At 32.5% G+C, this 24,169-nt stretch overlaps 3 protein-coding genes across 9 annotated transcripts; 1 reads left to right on the plus strand and 2 right to left on the minus strand.

Moving 5' to 3' along the window:
• Positions 1–50: 50 nt before the first annotated feature.
• On the minus strand, positions 51–7,683 carry LOC110600738 (glucan endo-1,3-beta-glucosidase 4). 7 transcript variants are annotated; one of them, XM_021737596.2, is made up of 6 exons: positions 7,282–7,682; positions 6,849–6,913; positions 4,381–4,491; positions 1,031–2,278; positions 625–652; positions 51–510 (listed from the first exon to the last, which is right to left on the minus strand). In XM_021737596.2, exons 3-6 carry the CDS (start codon positions 4,445–4,447, stop codon positions 363–365), a joined length of 1,491 nt encoding a protein of 496 aa, XP_021593288.1. In that variant the 5' UTR covers positions 4,448–4,491; positions 6,849–6,913; positions 7,282–7,682; the 3' UTR covers positions 51–362. The 7 variants fall into 7 exon arrangements, with proteins under 7 accessions (XP_021593288.1, XP_021593290.1, XP_043807498.1 ...); XM_021737598.2 differs by lacking the exon at positions 6,849–6,913 and having other exon boundaries at positions 7,282–7,683; XM_043951563.1 differs by having other exon boundaries at positions 4,381–6,913; positions 7,282–7,683.
• A 361-nt stretch (positions 7,684–8,044) lies between these two features.
• On the minus strand, positions 8,045–12,511 carry LOC110602223 (serine/arginine-rich SC35-like splicing factor SCL33). Its single transcript, XM_021739685.2, has 6 exons — positions 12,376–12,511; positions 12,136–12,304; positions 10,788–10,865; positions 9,834–9,998; positions 9,266–9,409; positions 8,045–8,509 (listed from the first exon to the last, which is right to left on the minus strand). Exons 2-6 carry the CDS (start codon positions 12,285–12,287, stop codon positions 8,311–8,313), a joined length of 738 nt encoding a protein of 245 aa, XP_021595377.1. The 5' UTR covers positions 12,288–12,304; positions 12,376–12,511; the 3' UTR covers positions 8,045–8,310.
• Positions 12,512–17,630: 5,119 nt separating this feature from the next.
• LOC110601085 (IQ domain-containing protein IQM2) lies at positions 17,631–21,391 on the plus strand. Its single transcript, XM_021738095.2, has 8 exons — positions 17,631–17,996; positions 18,552–19,069; positions 19,172–19,352; positions 19,464–19,552; positions 19,654–19,744; positions 19,830–20,060; positions 20,185–20,286; positions 20,371–21,391. Exons 2-8 carry the CDS (start codon positions 18,591–18,593, stop codon positions 21,151–21,153), a joined length of 1,956 nt encoding a protein of 651 aa, XP_021593787.1. The 5' UTR covers positions 17,631–17,996; positions 18,552–18,590; the 3' UTR covers positions 21,154–21,391.
• The last annotated feature ends 2,778 nt before the right edge of the window (positions 21,392–24,169 follow it).

The following is a 24,169-nucleotide window of genomic DNA, read 5'->3' on the forward strand; positions in this document are numbered from 1 at the left end:
AAATATTTAATTAAATATTAAAATCATAAACCACACTTAAACTCTCCATGAGAATTGACAAGGTAAACTCTCCAAGCAAATAGAATTTGAGTTCAAAATTACACATCAGTGCACCACAAGAGCACCTCACCACACAAAAAAACTGGGGTGAGACTTTAAGAAAAAAAAAAAAAAAAGATAGAGCAGAGAATACTTGAATTAGAGAAAACACTGATCAGACAGAATAACAATTACTTGGAACACTTTCCTATTCTTTAATGGAGATAGTTAATTTACATTTTAACCATCTATAATGCGGCTACTAATCTTCTGCAGTTGCTGAAACGCCTAAACATGCTGCAAAAATGAATGGCTGATGGAATTCAGAGCAAGATTAGAGCGAGGAGTGCTGCAGATAATAGCGACTGCAACTTGCAAGTTTCGGAGCTCAAACTTGAACTCCCTCCTTGAGGACTTATGGGTCCAAGTGACACCGGTGGAAAAATTCCTCCGCTTGTGCTCAAATTGGAACTATTTCAACATATTCACAAGTTCAGATTTTCAGAACAACCAAAATAAGTAAATGATCATACACTTATTTTCTAGAAGGAAATGGATTAAGCATAAGCAGAATTAGATTCTTACCTTCCTGTAAAAATGCAGGATCCATAACCTGCAAACAGCACCATTAGTGAAGATGGCTTATGAAAACAAAATTTATATTCTAGAAAACAACTTTCGTCATAAAAATGCTTGATTGGAAAAGAGTAATGTCCTTTAAAACTTTTCCCCTTCTTGTCCAAGAACTACAGGCAATGGAAGAGAGGCCAGGCAAAAACATTATTTAATCCTTCCAGAAACTTGAACCAAAATAGAATAGAACTGACATGTAAACCAGAAATTCTTAGCACACATCAAGCAAGCAGCCTATGGAATAATGGAAGAATATATTTAAGCGTCCATCAAAGAGTCTGATCAGAACCAAATCAAGAAAAATCCATGCAAATAGTACAAGTTCAATAAGTGACGAGAAAAGAGTAGAGGGGCATACTAGGATCCACTGTAGTTGTCATGGCAGTACCATCAAAGTCGCACGTTCCTCCAGCGCCACGCATTTTTTGAAAATAATCATTATAAGCATATGATGCATGGCTCTGGTAAGTATTAGGAAGATAACAAGGGTGCCCTTGTTGGATAGCAATGCAGTTAGCCCCACCTTGCCCACAAGCCCAGTTCAGCCCTTCTTGCAACTTTGCAGAATCTGCATTTGGCTTAGCAGCACAGTAAGTGACAGAAGAATTTTTGGTAATTCGATTGGAAGTACTCAAACTGAGAGTGTAAACTGCAGAGCCATTGGGGAAAAACAAGCCCCAGTTTTTCTCTGATACAGGCCCTGGCCTCTTATCTTCATTGAACAACTCATAGATGTATGTATTAATGGGTATGGTTGGCTGACTAGGTGGGCCGGAATTATTTAAAACTCTAAGGATCAAATTATTATTGAAGGTCTCAGCATTTTCAACAGTGGCATCAGGTTCATTGGCTCCGCCAACCCAAGGCCAGCCACTCTCAGTAACAATTACAGGAATCCCAGAAATATTGAAAGCATCTATGGCATAATAGGTTGCATCCACCATCGCATCAAACATGCTATTGTAGTGAGAAAGAGTGTTGGGGTCAACAATCTGCTTGACAGAAGGAAGTGGTCGGAAAAGAGCATAATCAATTGGGAAAATTCCATTTCCAGTAGTGTATCCATAATAAGGGTAGGCATTTAACATGTAATATGAGTTGGTGTTCTTCAAAAACTGAAGGACCTGGTAAATCGTAGAATTCCAGGTAGAGTTAAAAGTGGCAGTTGATGGTGGGAAAGGCTTAGGAATAACGTCCATGGACTGGGGAGTTGAAACTTTGACCTGAAAATTTAAATTTGAAGCCACCAGAGCTTTATGAAGGTAATTCATGGCAGGAACCAGAACAGCAGCAGCATTAGGGATAGAGGTGAGGACCTCACTGCCAACCGCAATTGCTGTAATGTTGGTAGATGGCATGTAAGAAGCCACATTTTTGTTAATCCATGCTGCAGCTGCTGCTGGAGATTCCCCAATGCCTAGGACTTCCTCATTTGTAATACCAACCATAACTTCAATACCACTGTTTGCAAGGTCTTTCAACAAGTGAGCATCAGCATCATAGAGGCGCACATGAGTAATTTGATTGGCTTTAAGCATTGCAACCACATCTGAAGCTGATGGCATGTTGGAAACATCAGTTCCGATGTTTATTCCTAGAAATGCACCTACAAATTCAATAATGTGATTTAGTAACTAGAGATATGATATTGCATGACCTCTGCCCAAGTGGTTGAAACATTAGAAAAATCGTAATGAGTCTAATTCCCATTAAAAGCAAACAATACTACGATTTATTATGGATAAACATTATCCTTCAATTTGATAGATTCTTATTAAAGTGGTTACAATAAATAAGATCAGTATCTTAACTTGTTATCTCTAATTTGATTTTTTTAGTTGCTATCTTTAATTTAATATTTAAATTTTAAATTTTAATAAAAAATAAAAAATATTTTGAATTCAAATGTTGATGCAATAGAATGTAGTATAGGCACTTAAGATTATTGAATAAAACATTTAGAAAATATTATTCTAGTTTATGAGATTCAAAAATTCTCTCAAACAAGTTAAAAGTTTGGCAAGAGAGATTTTTACAGTGAAAGGACTTGGGTGGTTTAGCAAATATGAAAAAGAAGTTGAACTTTTTCGTACAACAAATCGACACTCGATTCAACAACTTGACTCATCAAGTTTTGAAGCTCATTCGCATTGTAAACCAAAACCAAAATGAAGTGAATAGCCGTCAATAAAATTTTATCGAACTAAATAATGATTGTTCTAAAGGGCAAGTAATACCTAAATATACGAAACTTTATTTTCCCTCATTTGATGGCTCCAACGACCCACTTGGATGGCTTAATATTTGTAAATAATTTTTTAAAATCAACAAACGGTGAAAGCAAATAAAGTCAGTCTAACTATCTTCCATCTTACTGGGTTTCACAGACTTGAACAAGAAAAATCTGGAATAACATGGCAAGTGTCCAAAAAGAAATGCAACTTGCGATTTAGTCCTTCTTTATGTAGCAATCCCTTGAGGGAGTAGGTGAATTTGAAGCAGTAAAAAATTATTAAGTGCCAATTTCAATCCTTATTGATAAGAGCGACAACTATTTGAACCAACCAACAAGTTGATTTTTTTACTGCAGAATTGTATGAGACTATTCGATTTTTTTGCTCGAACGTTCGAGAAAGAAACAACAAATTGGGTCTAATGATGACAGTTTACAGGTCATTTCAAGGGTCTGCACTATCTACTGGCAATTTAACTCAAGAGTCTAAGGGAAATAATAATGCAGTATCTTCAAATGTCAGAAGCACCTCAACTACATTTGTTAAAAGACTTAACAGGACAGAAATGTCTGAACGTCAAGCTAAAGGCCTTTGCTTCGACTACAACTGTGATGAGACAACAAGGAGATAATATCATATCCTTCTATTTGATAGATTTTGATCAAAATGGTTGCAACAAATAAATATCAGTATTTTGGGTTGTTATCTCTAATTTGATTTTTAGTCGCTATTTTAATTTAATTTTTAAATTTTAAATTTTAATAAAAGATAGAAAATATTTTGAGTTCAAATATTAATGCAATCCAATATAGCCTTGACTGTAAAAAGGCACTTGAGATCATTGAATAAAACATTCAAAAAATATTATTCATCAGTTTATGAGATCTAAGAATTCTCTCAAACAGAATTCTCAATTAATTTTACAATAAATTCCTAAAAAAAAAAGGAGAAACATTAATAAGGAAAAATCAATCCAGCGAGAAGGATTTTTTAGTTAATCGACTTGTGACGAGATCTTATTTAAAGGCACATAACACAATCCTTGTTTGACAGGTAGCTTATGGACAACTCATGGAAAGGAAATCATAGATGTGGCTACTTTTAATTTAACTTACTCCATCATACCCCCCTTGCTCTGTCCACTCACTCAAATCACACTAGTAATCCATTTACACAATTGGTCATCGAAACCAATTTCAAAACTATACCGATATTTCCAGATACATGTCACAAACAAAGACTTTGCTAGTCGAACAATTCTGCTCACTACAAATCATTCATTTAAACAGAACGCAAACAGATAGAAATGAACTGGCTGTACTGTATTATGTACTTTTCAATGATCACCCTTTTATAATCCTCACAAAACAAGAAAAATGAGACCTCTAGGTGAGGATATTGATTTATTAAATCTTAACTAAACCATAACTTATATAGATAGTGGCAGGTACCAAAAAAAGGTTTTCTGAGTTACCTACTGCATTGCTGAAAGTGCCAACTATGAGTAAAAGAAGACTTCCAAACCATTTTTTGAGCACCATTTGATCCAAAAGCTTTTGCTTTTTAAGCCTTAGCGGAAACAGAACTGCCAAAAGTTCAGCAAATATACGTTATAATGTCAAATGGATAAGATACAAATGACAAAGGAGGCTTATTGAAGATGACATTATAAAAGAGAGTTGTAGAAATTCCATTCATGCACTAAACCCATAAATTAAAATCACAACCTCCATAAATTGTAGAATGGCAACTACATAATATTGAATTCAGGTTGACACAAACAAAATCACCACCAGACTGTCAAGCACAATGCACAGTGAGCTAGAACTCACTTAAACAGGGAAATAGATTAAGCATAACTCATCTTAACCAAAAGGGAAGGAAAAGGAAAACAGACAAAAAGAAAAATGAAAGCTAATTAAAGGGAAGAACTTATGCTGATTTTTAAGAACTCGTGTCCATATTTTGTCCCCAATGCCAATGCTATTAAGTCCAACCAAAAGACCAAAGCATATGTCACCAAATGGGAAAACATCCTTTAACACATTTTGCATACTTTTGGACATGTGTTAAATATCTGTAAAGAAGAAGACGACTGTTAAGACAAACTTTCATTCTTTAAAAGAAATTTGTAAATAAAATCAGAAGGATTGAATTGAAGGCATAAATTTTCATTATTTGAGTTATTGCATTTGAATTGAAGGCATAAAATGAAGATGCTAATCCAGTAGACCATTTACTCAAATTTTATACCAAGTACTGGCTCAAAATAATTGTGTATATTGTATCAGTTATTTAGTAACGGCATACAGGCCAACATTAGACCAGTACGACCAATACTTAATTTAACAAACTTATGGGAATGCCTTATATGGATCATCTTTCTCCATTCAGGCTTTATGAGGGTCAAATTTTCTAGTAGTTCTAGTCCCTAGTTTTTCTCCTTCTAAACTTCTACTGCTTGAAAGTTGAAATCACTCGCTAGTCCCTACTCCCTACTTGAAATCACTCTTATGTAAAGTATTCTCACTTGATATACCAGGAGCTGCAAACAAAATCAAACAATTAACAAATGGATCACCTTTATAAGCGACAACCTATGTGATCTATTCATGCACGCTTTCAGATAATCCCTCTACTGAACAATAGCTTGTATTCAAAAGAGGTTAACTTTCAGTTCATACTAATCTAAAAGGGAAGTTTTCTTGTGGACGACCAGAGGAATGACAACATCAGGTGTAAATCACATGCAATATGATTCTTAATGCCCCTTGAAATATACAGCAGGCTCCATGGACATAGGCATTTTGCCAAGCCACAAATTTATGTGTTCCTTCTCTTTTTCTCAGTCTTTCATATATTTTTAATGTTCCTGTTTTCCATGGCTTAATTTTAGATCGCCAGCTATCCTTCCATTCAATTAAAGCTTCAAATCATATCCTCATAATCCCTCTTTGAGAACTAAAAGAACATGAAAGTAAAAAGTAATTGAACCATCTGTTACTGAGATGATTGTTCCAAAGTCCTTCACCAGACTCTGAACAAAAACAAATAATCTGCACAGCAAGCCTTATTTGTGTGACCAGGTCAATTAACCTAATCAAAATGGTCATTGAAATTAGAATAGCTAAGAGAGAAAAAAACAAAATGAAGACCCATGGAGCTCTAATCTTAATGCAATTTTGTCCTTCAAAACTTTCCTAGCAATGGACCCTAACTTAAGAAAACATCACGTAGTCACATCCACTGCAATTTCTGAATTTGCTTTGCTAACCTGGGAAAACGCAGAGGACAAGAACAAATTATGGTGAGTGGTGACCACAAGATAACAGCAAATAATTTTAAGGACAGTTTTCACTATGATAAGCGAATAACGAATGCAAGCAGATAAAATTTAAGGGAGACCTTGTCATATTAATGGCTCCATGACGTTATAATGATAACAGCTCCTTAACCAATCTAAGTTCCTGACTATTTGAAGTACTACAACTATTCATACCTCAATTTCATCAATAAAAGTAGTTTCAACAATCAAACAGCAAGCAGATGAAAGTACATGGCAGCGAAGTGACAGCCTGCTGGGATATACAAATAACTTTTAACATGTGAAAGCTCTTCTCGTAGCAACCTCCAACTAACCAAACACATTATAGAGTCTACCATTACTATTACTATTAGTGTGAACATATCATGAACCATGACAATGACCTTAAAGATTTAAATAGATCTTTCTCCCAGTAACAAAACTTTGAGATAAATCAGCATCTATCTCAACCTAACTTGAAGAATCTAAAGATCCACATCCATCAAACAAACTCAAAACCTAAAGAAACCTGATAAAATAATCCATATTACTGAAGGGAAAAAAAAACCCAGACTACAAAATCATCAAAAAGTACCCAGATGCTAAAACCCCACAAAAAAACAAACATAGGAAAGTACCCAAATGAGAGACGAAGAATCCAAAGCCCAAAGTGCCTGATCCAACTTTTCCCTGTTCAAAGAGACTAAGAAACCAAACTGTAAGCAGCCTACAAAGAGTTAAGCAGGCCCTAAAACCCGCAGGAAAAAACTATCTAAAACAACACAGCAAAATGAGCAGTGAGCATTCAATACGAAGAATCCAAAGCACAAGCTAGACAGATTCCTGAAGCCCCACAAAAGTATAATGCATTTCTTTGTATGAGGAAAAACCAAACAACGCTGCACCAGTAACACATTTGGTAGAGCTAATACGAGCAGCAGTACCACATTATCATTAAATATAACAACTGTACATTGAAACCATACCCCACCAAATAAAGAGCTATAACTATATAAATTACATAATCATTAGAAGGTTATGAAGAAAAAATTTAAGAGGGAAAGAAAAAACCTTTAATGGCAGCTTTTCTACGTGGATAAAACCAACAGGAATAAAACCTCTGCAAATATTTGCTGTCTTTTTGTTTGTCCTTTTTGCAACTTTTGAATACCTTACGGAACAGGTCGAGATCATCACCGTCAATTTAGAATCAAGTGCGCGAGAGATAGAGATGGAGAGTGAGAGAATTTTTTTTTCTTCTGCATATTTCCCTCCAAATGTCTATTTTTTCTGAACTTGAAAAGAGAACCCAAAAGTCAATAGAAACGGTTTGGTTTGAAAACAGGTTTAAGGACACAGAGAGCAATGATGTGTAGTGTTTTTCTTTTTCATCACTTTTAATCTCTATAAACTGTAATTTATAAATTTAAACTCCCGGATGTACTTTAACAGTAACATGTGTAAATACTTAATGCTATATAATATCAATAATTTGATAACTTTAATCCAATTCATTTTAGATTAATAAAATATCAATTAAATTAATTCAATAAATAATAATTATATAAAATATATTCACATATTTAAAAAACTATATCAAGTAAAGTGCAGCCCTCGATGTTCACTTAGAAAGCGGTGCAAAACATCAAAAGCGTCATCCAGCTTTTTGCATGACCCTGTTTGCCCTCTGCAAACCAAATTAAATTACCAAAAAAAACATAGATACCATATTTACACAGCATCTTAAATTCCCTTCTGTAAAATTTGCAGAAGCATCGGAACGGGCTGAAAATAATCCCTAGATTCAGCGTCAATTAAAGTGGATATGAAACACTTTCAGCAAAGAAATCGTCATAAAACCGCCCAACAAAATTACATAGCAACCAAGAGTTTAATATTAACTGATTCTGCTAGACAAAAATATATGACAATAACTATCGCTAAGCCAACAAATTCTTCCCACGCATTCACTGCAATAACAAAAGACGAGCATCCTATAGAAGTTAATAACAACAAACAACAAAACCTAGATCACCCGCATCAATGCAAAGAACATGATCCGGAACACAAGTAACATTACAGTTGTCCCTTCCCATTAGCTTACTGACTAGGAGACCTAACCCCATTTGATTCCCTAGGGTATTCATCGTGATTTGGGCTGCGACTTCTGCTTCTATTAGCACTCCGACTTCTGCTTCTTGGGCTCTGGCTTTGACCCCTGTTTGGAGTTCTACTGCGGCTCCTTGAACGAGAATATGACCTCTCTCGACTATACCTCTTCTCTTGTGGTGACACAGATCTGCCTCAGAGCAAATAACCACACAAGTATATTACCAGATAGGGAGAGTGAATGAGACAAAGCATAATGAAATTCAGCAGCAAAAATGTCCAGTATCAAAGCTATTAATGACATGCAAAAGCTGATTTCAAAATGAAGAGGGACAGCTGAAGGATCACATATAAATGTGCCACTTTATTGGGAACAATATGATAATGTGATGTAGAGATATAGACCTAAGAAATCAAGAATATTTACAAGCAACATATAAAAGCTTGAAACCTAAAAACAACAAATCTGGTGTTTTGCAAGCTATATGGAGAAGCTTCACGCGATTGCTTTCTGAAAGCAAATTCTATAACAGATAAAGCAATTTATATGGCAGATATATAAGTAAAAAATAGTCCCAGGATTTGAGATGATTTGATCCAATTAGAAAATTTTTTCAGGCTTCAGCTCAAGCAAAAACCAGAGGCAAAAGCAACAGGGAAAAGACACAAAACAGAAACAAAAAGCTTCATACGTCACTTCAACAAGGAAAAAATTATTCCAGTAGAAACACTGAACTTAGGACAGAAAACTGATCCAGAGTAATGCATCCATCTAAAAGAATAACTCGGGGTAAAATTGAATAGCCGCTAAATGCAATTGCCTTTTCAGGAAAACTCAAAGCAGTTCTCGCTTCTAATAAATTTATAAGAGACTAGGAGTTTTGGTAGCTTTAAATGAGAATACTGAAAAATAAAAAATGGTAACTGAAAAGTTACATTCACATACCTTGAGTAATGGCGTCTTCCAGGAGGGGAATAATATTCATGACTGATAGACCGAGATCTTGCATTGCGTGGTGGTGGGGAATGAGAATAGCGAGGAGAGCGAGAATAACGTGGTGGAGATCTCCTTCGATCACGAAATCGACCCCTACAACAAACTGAAAGCATTAGAAAAATCATACATGCAGTTATTGAAATCTTATGATAAAAAACTTTAAATAAATGTTATGCTTCATTGAATGTGGCAAATCAACACAATATAGATCTACCAGAATCTCTAAAACTATTATTCCAAAAAAAATTAGAACACGTTAACTGCAAGACAGGCAAACACATTTCAGAAAACAATTAAGAAACTAACAGCGTCTTCTTTCCAAAACTAAGCCACACTCAATCTAGACACTCCATAGATTTGATATTCAGGACCTTATTTTCTTATTGGCATAATTTTTCTAAACAACTATTCTTCTTGTCGACTGTCTAAAAAGTATTCAGAGGCACTTGTGTATTTTCAGCACTGTATAATTGTATATTACATATAGCAAGCAAAACAAATAAAAGGTGATTTCTACCTCCCTCGCTCCCTAGCCCTCATATCAGCTGGCTTCTTCCTATTCTCCTCTGCAAACACAACTGTCAATTCCCGACCAAGGAGAACCCTACCATCCATATGATGTTTTGCCTCAGCAGCATCATGAGGATCTGAATATTGAACAAAACCAAAACCACGAGGTTCCCTACAACAAACACAGTAAAAGAAACAAGAAAAATGTTAAATGGCTCAACTGCAACTAGGGAGGCACGGATAATGCACGCCATAAACCTTTTGCCAATGAAATTTACCAACAGAATCCCAAGGTCATGATAAGCATGAGAAAGCAAGCACTTGGCTGCTGACCTTGCAAGTGTCAGTTTAAAGATGACTTGAAATTCTTCAAGACTTGGAACATCTTCACAATGTATTCAAACCCACTTCCTTCCAATCGTCACTACCAATAACATCATCTCCAAAAGAACTCTATTTACTTGAATGATGTCTTCATAACTTTAATTTCACTGTTAAATCTCAAGAACTTCAATTAACACGCCCAGCTTTTAATTACATGAGTATAAATTATGAAGAGAATCTCCCAAGATAATAACATAAATTGGAAGGGACAAGTGAGTTTGGTGGGCCTGCTTGGTAGAAATTTCAAAACACATGCCCAAAATTACATTTTATTTTTCAAAAAAATTAAAAGAAAATTGACAATTAAAGTAGTAAGAAACTGATGAGTCAAACTTGCTACTTTCTCAATCAGACGAGAAAATAAAAGGAACAATATGAAGAAAATAGCTTTCATATCACTTGTGCCATTTTATAAAAAATTTTAAAAATATAACTGTATTGACTTCATGAAACAACCACTATATAATCACAATTCACAAGTAAAATGAAATCTCCCATTTAAGGAAAGAAAAGAATAAATTAATGTCACATTTTTTAGACATTCGTAGACATCTATATTTAGCAGAGACATGCTCACCCAGTATAATAATCCCTTGGTAAGTAAATGTCCTTGAGAGCACCAAATTGTTCAAAAGGCCTGCGGAGGTCTTCAGGCCTGCAAATTGCAGCAAAATTCTGATTGAAAGCATTGTGACATGCCAACATGTTTTATCCTTAGAAAACACAGTATAACTTAATAACATTTCAGGCTCCTCAATGTTTTACCAGAATATATCATTCAAAATAAAGTGCCATTTTTATTCCATTAAGCAAAATTTCAGAATTACCTCAAATGGAGAAAAAGTAATTTAGTCCCAAGACGTACCTAAATTTTTTCCATGGTAATTTTAATATATTACTTGTTAAAGGGAAAAGAACAAAAGGACACTTTTCTGGGAACCTTTTTGCAAATTGCACAATGTAAATTTCATGAGATCAACAATATAACAAGAGTACATTCTGAGAAGTATAGTAAACCAAACAAAACCAACTGATTTTATTCTCATATGCATGGAAGAAAACTATTTTGCAGGCTTCTACCTTGTGTGTATGTGTGAACAACTGTGTGCGTCTCCAAGGCGAAGGGTAGATGATTCATATAAACAAGCTTAAAAGTAAAAGAAAGGTGGATTGATACTGACCAATGTTTCAGATCATGATTTTAATGGCCAGGGATTTTTTCAGCAATACCTCATATGGGGAAAATATATTTTTAGACACACCTGAATTTCTTCCAAAGCTATACATATATATTGGGAGAGGGATTTTAGCAATCAATCATGGTAAGTTTACCACAGCGTAGAACTTGCACAGTTTAACCTATCTCATTACTACAAAATTTTACTATCAATATGAACAATATGCATACAAGAGAAATCATATCTACACATCATTGATTCTCCATAGACTAATACAGTTGTACATTTACAGGAGTTGAATGTCTTAATCTTGCATGCATGATTTTATAAGAATTCATTTGAACTCTTTTCTTGCAAATAAATCATGCAAAAAGAGGGTTAAAGGCTAGATGCAATCACAGGTGGAGACGGAAAGAAAATAAGACTGCATCACTACATCTACACACTATTCTTGCTGTGCAATTCTTGCAGCTTGCTCTAGTGAAACCAGGTATAGCAACGAATTTAAGGGTAAAAACCACTTTGTGCATCCTAAACAAAAAAAAAATCGAAATACATTACAAAATAGCAAGATCCACATAATTGCTGCGCATCAATGAACAAATACACATAACAATCTTTATTTTAGCCATACTCGATTAATCTGATCTTCTCAACATCCTCGCACAAGGGACGTTCTCGCATTAGAACGAGTACAGTGTCAGCGTGGACGTAAATGAAAACAAGTACAGAAAAGGAAATAGAAACCTGCAATCATGGCGGAGATTACGCACTAGGAGGCTAGTAGGAAGATCCCTACCACCGCGACCACCACCACCATAACGTCCTCTAGGGCTAGGGCTGCGGCCCCTTCTACCATAGCCCCTTGGTGGCGATGGGCTATAGCTCCTTCCTCTCATTTGGACGAAATTTTTACCTGTGAGTGAAACTGAATCAGGAAAATAACGTTATAAATATATATGAAGAGTCGTAGAGAGCAGAAGAAACCTCGACAGAGAGAGAACCGGCGAATTAGGGTTTTCAGAAGTAGAAGCAGGCGGCTCTACGCAGTGAGTGTCCGTTGAATAAATTGGGTAAAGGAATGTATGAACCTGTCTGAGCACGACGCGCGACCAATGCGAGTAAAAATAAAAACTCGGAAAAAATTTAGGTAATAACGGTGTGAATTAGTATTCAACTAGGAAATTAGCGCAAAATTTTAATTTTTTATTCTACAATTTTTTTATTTTTTATTAATTGTCTCAATATTAATATTTATTTTTTATATTATAATAATATATAAATTAATTATTTTTATTTTATTTTATTTTTAAAAAATCTCTCAAAATATATTTTTATATTTAATATTTTTAAAATAATTATAATTAATAATTTAATAAAAATATATATAAAAAAAATTAAAGTGAATAAAAATTATAAGAATATTTATTTTTATAAATAATAATGAAATTATATAGTTTTAAATTATATATATAAAATTAATAATATTTAAAAAAATTTAATTAAGCACTCATATTTTATTTCATTGCGTATTATCTCTTAATGGAAAATTTATATTATTATGTTGCTATTAGTAGAATAATAAGGACAATAATAAAATAAAGATAACATAAATTGAAATTCCTTAAATAATATCATCGTTTCCATTTTATTTAAAATATTTAAAAAAATCCTTTTTCTTTAGCAAAATCTTTTTATATTTTTTTTTCACTAATTATTTCACATTACTAAAAACAATAGTAAAAATTAATAATTTTATAACAATCCCAAAATTAAACATTAAAAAAATAATAATTTTCTGGGAAGTCTAATAAAAGATTTTAAACGGTGGGATGTTTAATCCTGACAGGTTTTATTTTAATTTAATTTATTATATATATCAAGTTTAAAATAAATTTTCAGGTTTGTTTTGACAGGGGAAAAAAGAAGAAAAACAGTTCTTGGGCTGTTATTGGCCAGAAAAAACTTGTTGGATCGTTAGGGAGGCCAAAGCCTTGCAGTGGATGGTTTGGACTCGGAGGGACTATACCCTTCCAATTCTTTTTATTTTATTATATATAAGTAGGTTAATTACAAGAAACACCTACATAGTATGGTGCATGCAACATGTAGCTGCATCAGTTTGTCTAGGAATTAAATTATTGAACCTTTTTCTTCTAAATCAGTGTTGAGTTTTCCCCAACTCCGATTGAGTTATAATTAAATAATTAGACAACATTATCATTAATATTTATAATTAGCATAAATTAAATCAATAAAGTACAGCAAACATGTTTGTGTTTTGTTCAATTGATTGTTTTTAGGTGTATGTTTTGGCATCCCACTGATACTAGAGAGACAAGCACCAGGCATTCAAGTTGATGTTGCACAAATGTTTCACATAAACAATTTTTCAAACTGTTGGTGTGCTTGTTAATTAGTATAAAAACAAACTTTTTTTATTTTGGCTTACAGATCGAATATTTAACATCATGTAATGATTTTTAAAAAAAAGAGGATATATTTTGCTTAAACCCCAGATAATACGTACAAGAAAAACTATAGTCAATTTCACATTAAAATACTTGAAAATTTTATTTTACCATTTGAATAAGAGGAAATATAAAATGGATTTTGGGATTGTTGTGTTAGCAATTCACAAGACAATGAGGAAATGTTTTGTCAATCTAAAGAATTATTGTTTTACTCTGTTTGATATTTTCAAAATTGACTGTATCTTGCTTGACACGTTCTTCTCCAAATCTCTTGACTATGAATTGCCATCTTCGAAAAGGAAAAAAAAGGAATTGCCATGCACGGACATGGACGTTTATAATTAAATATTATTAAATCTTTGAATTGCTATGTTACAAAATAGTTGAATTGCTTAAAAGCTTAGTGAAGAATTCTCAATTTGTGACCACCGCCAGAATCATTCTTGCCTTGGGAACCAAAATGGAGATCTCATTCTGTTTCTTCTAAGATTTCCTGTCTTCTAATAACTTTTTATGCTAGGATATACAGTATTTACATACACAATATTAAAAAAAAAATAAAAATCTTGAGATATGGGTTGTGCAGAAGTATTCATAAAGTTTTTTTTTTAATTTTTACACGGATGAGATTTAAAATTTGAGGTTAATTCATATACAGACTGAGCCTTGGTTGCCAAATTGTTAATAACACATGTCGACGGCTCATAAAGTCAGAACTGGATTTAAAAATAAAAAAGTGGCCGAAAGTCGAATCCAGCAAACGTCAACATGAAATGGAAAGTAGGAGTTTTGGTAAGTAAAATAATAGTAGAAAAATAAGTAGCTGACTGTTTCTTTTTTTTTTTTTTTTAAATTTTTGGCTGGTCGATGGTCCTTTACGTCGCACTCATACTGGAAGAAGTGTAGTCGGTGCCGCATAACCGCGTTTTTGGGTGTGGTTTGGTGCGCTGAGTCTTCACAGTTAAATTCTCACAGCTGGCATTCTTTAATACGCTCTCGTGCTTCACGTCTGTGCTTTCACGGTCATTCTATCCGTTTCCGCCTGTCCTGCTTCCTCTAGTTTCCTTTTTCTAAATAATAGTAGTAGTTAATAATAACAAAAAAACTTAACTAATGCCATGTACAAATGGATTGGTAGTTACAATGAGATCCATGTAAAACTGGTAATTTTACAAAACATGATATGTAAGTATACATTTGTAAAAGTAATTGATAAACACTATCGCAGACATTCATACCGTAATAAAAAATTTACAGAAGAATTAAATCTAAAATCTATCAAAGTTTACTACATAAACTGATCAATTAACATGCAATCCAGTCCATTATCGAGCAGGTAGAGCAGATCGAGGTCTGAACTCATAAAAAAGAGATTCAACTCATCTGACGTGATAGAGAGTGAGAATAAATTTCAGTTATATCACGATTCTATCAGTACGAGCGCCAAAAATAAATTAAATGGTCACTTGACGATGATGAGAAAGTAAATATGCTCATACATACGATTATGTATGATAACGACAAATAATACTGTAATATAGTAGTGGTTACGTGCATTATTAAAAAATAAAAAAAAATGAATAAAAAAAAAGTGAATTATTTAAATTAAACTTACTAAGATAGACTAAAACCCTATTTTTTTTAATCTCATATCACTAAAATAAAAAAAAATTACATTTTCATATAATTAAGATTTGGTTTATGTAATTAGAGGTCTAATCATGTTCATGCAACCCAACAATCAAAAACCGAATGTCCAGGTTAAAATCGTGAAAATTAATTATTTGGAAATCATTATAATTAATAACTCCAAACTATGAGGAGACCCAAGATTAATTATTTAGAATTAGGAAAACGTGATTCAGTTTAGCCTAAAATATCAGGTATCTCCCTAGTTATGGTTTATAGAAACAGCTTCTGCCTAGTAATAGAGGTGCCTAATAATGCAAGGATCAAACCAAAGCAGAACAACGTGATTCAATAAAAGATTAACACCTGGAATATTTGAACTTGTACGCTAATCGATACTCCATGCATGCAGTTCTACATCAGTGTCTAAATTTCTGAATTCTTAGAAAAATAGGGTTTGACTTGTTATGATTCAAACAAAAACAACTGTAGTAGGGACGAGGAATTGTTCTTCTTAATTTTTATCACAATATAATTTAACACGCACACGTTGCCCAATAACAAAACACAATTCTTCAATATGTGTTGCCATTTAGATTGCGTTCATACTTCTAACGTTTATAGCTATTTTCTGTACTCAAGTAAAGATAATTGATTTTTTTTTATTCAAACACCAAACAAAGCAACAATCGTCAAATGTACTGTTATGAAGGTAATCTATTTGAAATTATTACTCCATTTTTTTTTTCTAGCGAGTGCATGTCTGTGAGCTGAGCACAAATGTCAATTTACCAAATCCAGAATTCCTTATTTCGACATCAGGAATATGATGTTTCTTAGCTAATTTGCTGTACTCTACTTTCCGACAAATTAATAATAATTAAATATAGTTTATTGTTTTATGTTACTCTTCATTGGTTGATATTGTTCCAGCATGATTTGCTTTTATTTATTTATTTAATCTATTATTATTATTTTAAATAATTCAATGAAAATAATTTCCATATATATATATATGAATGATGGTTGTGAATTAATTGTATTAATAATTGGAGGAAATTATCATAGACCACTAAAAATGGATATTTATTTAGTGGGGCAGAAAGCAAGTATACCATAAATTGTCTCATACCACAATTCAATGAAAAATCCTCTTAAATTATAATCAACACATCACTTGTGCATATATAATAATATTATTTTTGACAGATAATATATACAATATTTAATTAAATGCCACCACGAAATTTGCATAAAAGCTTTAATTTTTTATTAAAAAAATGTGGAAAAAATTAATTAAGATAGAGACAAGTACACTTTATTAAAATTTTTTTGTTGTTATTAACCTATCAAAAGCCAAAAAATCCTCCAAGGATATTGAAGTCAACTTGTGGGTCTCTGCGAAGAACCCATGGAAATTTCACTGACTTTTGAGCTTTCATGTTCCGTAGAAGTATTAATAAATAAAAATTTCAACGACTCAGTCATATAATACACATTCAAAACGACACCACGTTTGCAAATACGTCACCAGCCAAAACCAAACTTAACGAAGATCCATCTGTTTTATATTTGAGAATAAAAAAGTTTACAGTAAATTAAATATTTTAAACGTTAAAAATTCATAAAATAAAAAATAATTGTAAATTAGCTAGCTGGTTTAATTTGAAAAATAGTATGACTAGTATTAAAGAGAAGCTTGGAAGTTAAGCTAATCTAGGTATACTCTAATTGACACAAGCAATGGCTATGGTGAACAAGTCAAATTCAATGTCGTGTTTGTGATTGCAGTGACTTGAGAAGCACTGGTCAATCAGGATCGTTCTAAGAAAATCAGACACTCTTTCTCATCACTTTACTTGGAAAACACTTCTTTTATGTCATATTTTCCCATTTTAATCTTATATTACATGATAATTTATTTAAAAGAAATGTTAGTCACAGTCATCTGAAAATTTTTTTTATTTAATATTTTTTATAAATATCATAATCGATATTTTTAAAAAAAATATATTTCATATATTTTTTAAATATAAATTATTTTATGCCATAATCATAAAAAGGTTACGAGATAAAAGAATTTTTTTCAACTTTGGATGGCGAAAGCACAAAAGCTTTTTGTTATTAGGAGTACAAGAAGAAAACAAAGCTAAAAAATAATGGAAAAAGAAAATTCAAATTACAGTTTAGCAGATGAAGCCTCCCACCGGACACCACCAGTCTACTCCACGTGGTTGGAAATTGGAAACACATTTGTTTTTTTTTTTCCTCTCTATCTCTCTCGCTAAAGCCTCTCACTTTCAGTGTCATCTTCTTTCTATATATAGCTCATTCAAGACTGGGTAAGCAACGGTAGTTTTTGTGTTGAAAGCCTCAAACTCGCTAAACAGAACATAAACTCAAGGGGACAAAAAGGTGAAAATCACTCTGCAACTTCAAACCCGGATTTTCATTTCCCATAGTACATTCTATCTCCTTTATTGGGTGGAATCTTAAAAAGTCAAGGTAATATTTTGATTCCATTTATTGCTTTTCTTTCTCTTGTTTGGATGTTTCTTAAATGCTTGTTCTATATTGATCCTGTTTCTCTCGTTGGGTCTTTATTACATTTGAAATATTTTTGCTATTGTGGGTTTTGTAGATCTTCTCTTTGTAATGGGTTTGTTTGCAGTTGATAACTGAATGGTCTGCAATTAGTTCATGTAGAATTTGAAAATTTTAAGTTGCACGGTAATGGGTTTTCTTTGCTGGACTGGGTTCTAGTTGAATGCTATCCCTGCAGAAAATTGGTTAGATTCAGGATTATTTTGCTTTACTCATTAATCCATGGTTTTGGAGATTTCTGGACCTTTTTTCTCTGCATTATCAAATTGTATCCTCGCACTTAGATGTTGTACTCGTAACTTGCAATCTGAAACTGATATGAGGAAAGTTTATACATTTTCTTTCGTTCTGTACTTGTAACGACAATAGCTTGAGTAGTTCTTTCATAGAAGTATTTATTATGTTAATTCATCAATGGGCGTCAGATTCAACATTTCTTCTTCTTTTTTCCCGCAGGTATCCGGATCATATAGGTCACTACAAACCATTTCTTGAATGGGAATTTCTTATTCCTGCTTGTTTGCTGAATACAGTGATTTGGAGAAAGCCTTGGAATTTGTTACTACGAAATCTGTTTTCTTAGGAGATGATGAAGAGAAAATATCTCCGCTATCAGTTAATTTTGGTAAAGAAGATTTGGAGCCCAAGATATTGAGATCTTTGGGTTCTGGGAAAATCATAGTGGAAAGATCTGTTAGCTTTAATGGGGGACAATTGGAAAATAGGATGTCTGGTAAAGATCCTTCATTGGACAAAGAAAAGGTCGCTGCAGTTACATTAGTTAGTACAAATAGCAAAGCTGAGGATGATAAATCCCAAAACTCGTATAGTGACGTAGAAACAGTCCAAAAAGCACCAATTCTTTATCCCACCAATTCCAAACACCAAGCAGCTGTAAAATTGCAGAAGGTGTATAAAAGCTTCAGAACCAGGAGAAAGCTTGCAGATTGTGCAGTTCTTGTTGAGCAGAGCTGGTATGTATCTAATGAAATGCAAATACTTTAACTTTTTTTTTTTTTTCAGTGAAACTTTAGTGTTGTTTTATCATGTCTAAATGCAATTATTTGTTTTTATAGGTGGAAACTTTTGGATTTTGCTGAGCTCAAGCACAGTTCAATATCATTCTTTGATATTGAGAAACATGAAACTGCCATTTCGCGTTGGTCAAGAGCAAGAACAAGAGCTGCCAAGGTCGGGAAAGGTTTATCAAAAAATGACAAAGCTCAAAAGCTTGCTTTACAACACTGGCTTGAAGCGGTAAATGGGATTAAAGAATTTTTATGCAAATAAAGTTTTATAGTTTGTTATTCTCTATTCACTCTTGCTAACCCGAATCTATGTTGTCTTCTGTGGGGAAAAAATTAACAGATTGATCCACGACATCGATATGGACATAACCTACACTTCTATTATGTAAAATGGCTTCATTCTAAGAGTAGAGAACCTTTCTTTTACTGGTAATTTCCTTAATCTAAAGTTTCTTCCTTCAGCAATTGAAATTTTGGCTGCACATCATGGATTTAAAGTTGAACATACAGACGTTGTCTCTGAAATGCAGGTTAGATATAGGAGAAGGCAAGGAAGTAAATATTATTGACAAATGTCCTCGATCAAAACTTCAACAACAGTGCATCAAGTATCTTGGGCCGGTGAGCTTTCATATACTTTTATGTGTTGACTCTTTATTTTTATTTAACTTGAATGTCTATCTGAGGGACATATTTACCACTGCAGATGGAAAGGAAGGCCTATGAAGTTGTTGTGGAGGATGGGAAGTTCATTTACAAGCAGACAGGGGATCTCCTTCAGACCACCACAGATGCCAAGTGGATTTTTGTCCTTAGTACATCTAAGAGCTTGTATGTTGGTAAGAAAAAGAAAGGTAGATTCCAGCATTCTAGCTTCTTGGCTGGAGGAGTCGCAACTGCTGCTGGTAGATTAATAATCGAAAGTGGAATTCTTAAGGTATAGCTACAACTTGATAGTTCATTGCGATTATACAGTATAGTAGCCATTTCCTAGTGATTTTAGAAGTCCTCAGATTTTAATGGTGTGTTAACATTGATGTTTTTTTCTGTTGTTTGAACAGGCAGTTTGGCCTCACAGTGGACATTATCGTCCTACTGAAGAAAATTTTCAGGACTTCCTTTCATTCCTCCAAGAAAACAATGTGGATCTCACTGATGTAAAGGTAAGAAATAAAAAGCACTCTGATATCAGACATTAAAACTAGAAGATCATATGATGATGATATTTCTATTTTTTGATATTTCAGACAAATCCAGTGGATGAGGAAGCAGGCTTGCTTGATAAGCTAAGAAGCTTTAGACATATTAGAAACCACTCATCTGAAGAGGAACTGATCGAAACTGTGAATAACTTTGAGATTGAAGACACCAATGCTGAAAAGTTGACACCAGAGAGAACTGATTTGATGGAAGATGAGGCTTCTGTGGTATTGGAAGAACAGAAGCCAGGACGGCTACTCAACTTCAGTAGGAAGTTAACCAGTCTTGAAATTCCAAAGAGGGATGAATTGTTTGACAGTTTAGAGACTGAAAAGCCAACTGCTGGACCAAGTGCCAACAATGTGTCTATAGACCCTCTGGTAAAAGATGGTAATGAATCTGCAGATGAAAGAGTATTTACAGAAAAGGGTGACAAGGTTCCAAAGAAAAAGTTTGATGAAGATGAGGAAAATGATGTGGAAGAGATTCCAAGAGAAGCAATCGTCCAGAGGATTAATTCAAAGAAGGGAACAAAGTCATTTCAGTTGGGCAGACAGTTATCCTGCAAATGGACAACAGGAGCAGGGCCGCGAATAGGCTGTGTTAGGGACTATCCCTCAGGGCTCCAGTTCCGAGCTTTGGAGCAAGTAAACTTGTCTCCAAGGAGAATTTTCCAGTCAAACAGTATCAGTGCTTTCAGCCAAAAGGTCTGCACGCCAACTGGATTTTGTGGAGAAGCAGCAGCAACCATTGATCTAGGAATGCTTGAGAAGGGAAATCTGATGCATAGAAGCCTTCCCCTCTCTAGAACACAGTCCTTATGCGGGTAGGACATCAGTGCCTGCAGCCATTAATGAGAATTAGTTTCTAATTGATTTATTCTTTTTTTGGTGAATATAGAAGATAATACAGGATTCATTCTCATTCTTTCCTTTTTTTTTCTTTTTTCCCTACCTTGTTAAAGTAATTTTATACATTTTTCTTCTTCTCATTGTACATCGTGAGATGAAACTTGTAAAATCTTTTGGGGTCTGGAAACCCCTTAATACAAAAGAAGATGTTCTTTCATGTTTTCTTGGGGAATTGGATATTGCAGCAACATCATTTTTATAGTATTCCAGAAATTCTAGTTCCATTTGAATAGTCAAAAGTCTAAGTTAATACCCAACTAGTGAATTGTTTGAAGTTGAAGGCAACAAAAATATTTAGATCATGACCACTGTGTATTTCAACACATTAAAAAAAAAAAAAAAACTTTCTTCAAAAATCTTTTCTTTTTGAGCACCATATTGCATTGATAATGAAGAAAGATACATGGGCCTTACAACCCAAAAACCATTTATCATGTTGTTTAATTCTTCAATTTTAAAAAAATAAAACGTTTTAAAAAATATATTAATTTATCCTTTCATTAATTTTATAATTTTAATACAATATTTAATAAATTAACATTTTATCTAATTTTTAATTTAAAAATTTTTCATAATGTATGGAGATAAAATCATGAATAATTTTACAAAAATTTATTTAAATTCTTTTCTTTTAAAATCATTCATACCAAGAATTAAAAAATCAGCATATAACGATGTTAACTTAAGATGATTATGAGCAATTGCTTAATCTTAATCAATTATACAAAATTTAATCATTAACTAATTATAGTTAATCTAGATGCAGCTTTGCCGACATACAATAGAAATTGGTTTTAACTTTATTTAGATAAACTTTAGGTTGTATTTTGATTCATAGACTTAAATTTAAAATTTAGAATTTGAATTCAAATTCCAATAAAAAAATTAATTTAAAATTTAAAATTTAAAATTTAAAATAGATCCTAGATGTTTAATAAAATATTTCTACAATGTTTAATTTTCCAAACAAGAATATTTGATTCAAGCTTAAATTCATAAATTAAAATCTACGAATCCAAACACAACGTTACAATTTTTAAATACACATTCACCAACATATGTATTTTTTTTTTTAAATAAAGAAAAACGTTATTTAAAATTGTAGTAAAAAAAAAATTCCTTTATACATTAGTTTTTCATAAAAATTAGTTAACTAACTAAAGAAAGTGATTTTGATAATTACGACAACAGAAATGAAAATGACAGATAGGTAGATTAATTTGGAGGACAAATACAAGTTGCCATTTCTATATTTGGTAGGTGAACCAGTTGCTTTTCTTCATATTTTTTTTCTTTTGCCTGATGGCATGGTAATTACAAGAACTATACCTTTTTGGGTTTTTTTTTTTTTTCCATTTTGATTACGATTGTATTAAGATGATTTTCTTTTATAGGTATTTAAAAAAATAATTTAAATATTAGTTATTAAATTTTTATATATATGTTGCTAATCTATTTAATAAGCCATATTATAATTTTTTTTAAATATAAATCGAAAATTAAAAAAATAAAATTTAAAATCGTTTAAATTTAATTAAATAATTTATTACTGTGCCTAAATCTGTGAGCACAAGTGATAGTGATGCTATAATTTTTATAGTTGGGAATGTAATAAGTCAATTTATTTGACTTTTAGAGCCACCCGTGATAACCAATTGACCGTTCCCATTTGTCTTCTTCAGGTGACCCATCATTTCCCTATAATTGTACTAACTTATTGATGGATAAAAAAATTATTTATTCATCTCTATTTATTTAGTTATTTTATAAAATCAAACTTGTTTGAATTTCAGTTAAATAAAATTAAGTAGTATAAATATTTTAAAGTATATAAATTAAATAATATATATAATTAAATTATATAAATAACACATTATAAATATTTAAGAAAATTTTATTTGACAAAAGGTTGAAAATTTTAATTTTATAAAATATAAAAGTATTTTAATTAAATAGTGATGATTTTTTAAGGTCAACTCGTAGATTGTTTAATGGGCATTCACATCTATATATAAACATACTTTTTATTGATTAAATCATTACTAAAAAATATATAATACTTTTTATATATATATATTTTAAATATTAAAAGAATTAATTATCAATTTATATTTTACATGTCCTGTTTGAAAATTTATCATTTTTTATTAATAGTGTGATACTAAATACTATTTTAATATACAAATTAAACTACAAAATTAAATAACATTTTTTTATACTTTCCCATAAAATTGAATTTCCTAATGTGCATATGCATTGTGTTGTGGTGTTTCCATTATCAATCCTCATATTAAGAATTACGGAACCTTCAGTCTCTCTTCCCAGAATATTACATGCCCATGCACTCCGCCAATTTTCTGATCACTTGCTGCGAATTTTCTGGTTTTTTTTTCTTTTCAAACTACTAATTTTAGTTATCTTTTTGTTGTTTTTTGAACTTTCTTTCTTTTTTTTTTTTTTTTAAAAAAAAACATCAACTATAAACCTCACTCATAAATAACAATAGCTTGTTTTCTCTATGGCATTAAAATTGTAGCATTACTGATTCACATCTTGTGTTGGTCAGCTTCGGCAGCAACATTCTAGCTCCACACAGATCAACAGGCTCTTCTTACACTGAAATAATAAAATTAAGAACAATTATAAAGCTAACTATATATTAAGAATTTACGTATTAAAAAGTCTCTTTCCTCTATTATTATTATTGGAATGCAATAAAAAAAATGAAAATAATAGGAGCATTTGATTTAGACATTGATAGACAAGGATTTGGCCCATTGAATACAAGAAGTTGCAGGACAAGTTGCTGGTTTTTGCAGGGAAGGTGAACCAGCTAGCAAGTTGCCTTAAATAATGAAATTAGTCAGTAAGAACAAAAGACATCAGTACATGATGAGGACAACATGCCCACACTTGGTGATTCTATATGATAAAA

The sequence above is a fragment of the Manihot esculenta genome, chromosome 15 (assembly GCF_001659605.2).
Source record: "Manihot esculenta cultivar AM560-2 chromosome 15, M.esculenta_v8, whole genome shotgun sequence".
In the NCBI taxonomy this organism is placed as follows: domain Eukaryota; kingdom Viridiplantae; phylum Streptophyta; class Magnoliopsida; order Malpighiales; family Euphorbiaceae; genus Manihot; species Manihot esculenta.

What these genes read in the sequence shown, in the direction of transcription:
- LOC110600738 (XM_021737598.2), bottom strand. Translation starts at nt 4,447, where the DNA reads ATGGTGCTCAAAAAATGGTTTGGAAGTCTTCTTTTACTCATAGTTGGC. An exon ending in CACTTTCAGCAATGCAGTAG is followed by an intron (nt 2,279 to 4,380) that starts GTAACTCAGAAA and finishes TTGAATTTGTAG; the next exon opens with GTGCATTTCTAGGAATAAAC. An exon ending in GACAACTACAGTGGATCCTA is followed by an intron (nt 653 to 1,030) that starts GTATGCCCCTCT and finishes TGCTGTTTGCAG; the next exon opens with GTTATGGATCCTGCATTTTT.
- LOC110602223 (XM_021739685.2), bottom strand. Translation starts at nt 12,287, where the DNA reads ATGAGAGGAAGGAGCTATAGCCCATCGCCACCAAGGGGCTATGGTAGA. An exon ending in AATCTCCGCCATGATTGCAG is followed by an intron (nt 10,866 to 12,135) that starts GTTTCTATTTCC and finishes TGCAATTTGCAG; the next exon opens with GCCTGAAGACCTCCGCAGGC. An exon ending in CCAAGGGATTATTATACTGG is followed by an intron (nt 9,999 to 10,787) that starts GTGAGCATGTCT and finishes TGTTTGTTGTAG; the next exon opens with GGAACCTCGTGGTTTTGGTT.
- LOC110601085 (XM_021738095.2), top strand. Translation starts at nt 18,591, where the DNA reads ATGGGAATTTCTTATTCCTGCTTGTTTGCTGAATACAGTGATTTGGAG. An exon ending in AGAGAACCTTTCTTTTACTG is followed by an intron (nt 19,553 to 19,653) that starts GTAATTTCCTTA and finishes TCTGAAATGCAG; the next exon opens with GTTAGATATAGGAGAAGGCA. An exon ending in TGGATCTCACTGATGTAAAG is followed by an intron (nt 20,287 to 20,370) that starts GTAAGAAATAAA and finishes TTGATATTTCAG; the next exon opens with ACAAATCCAGTGGATGAGGA.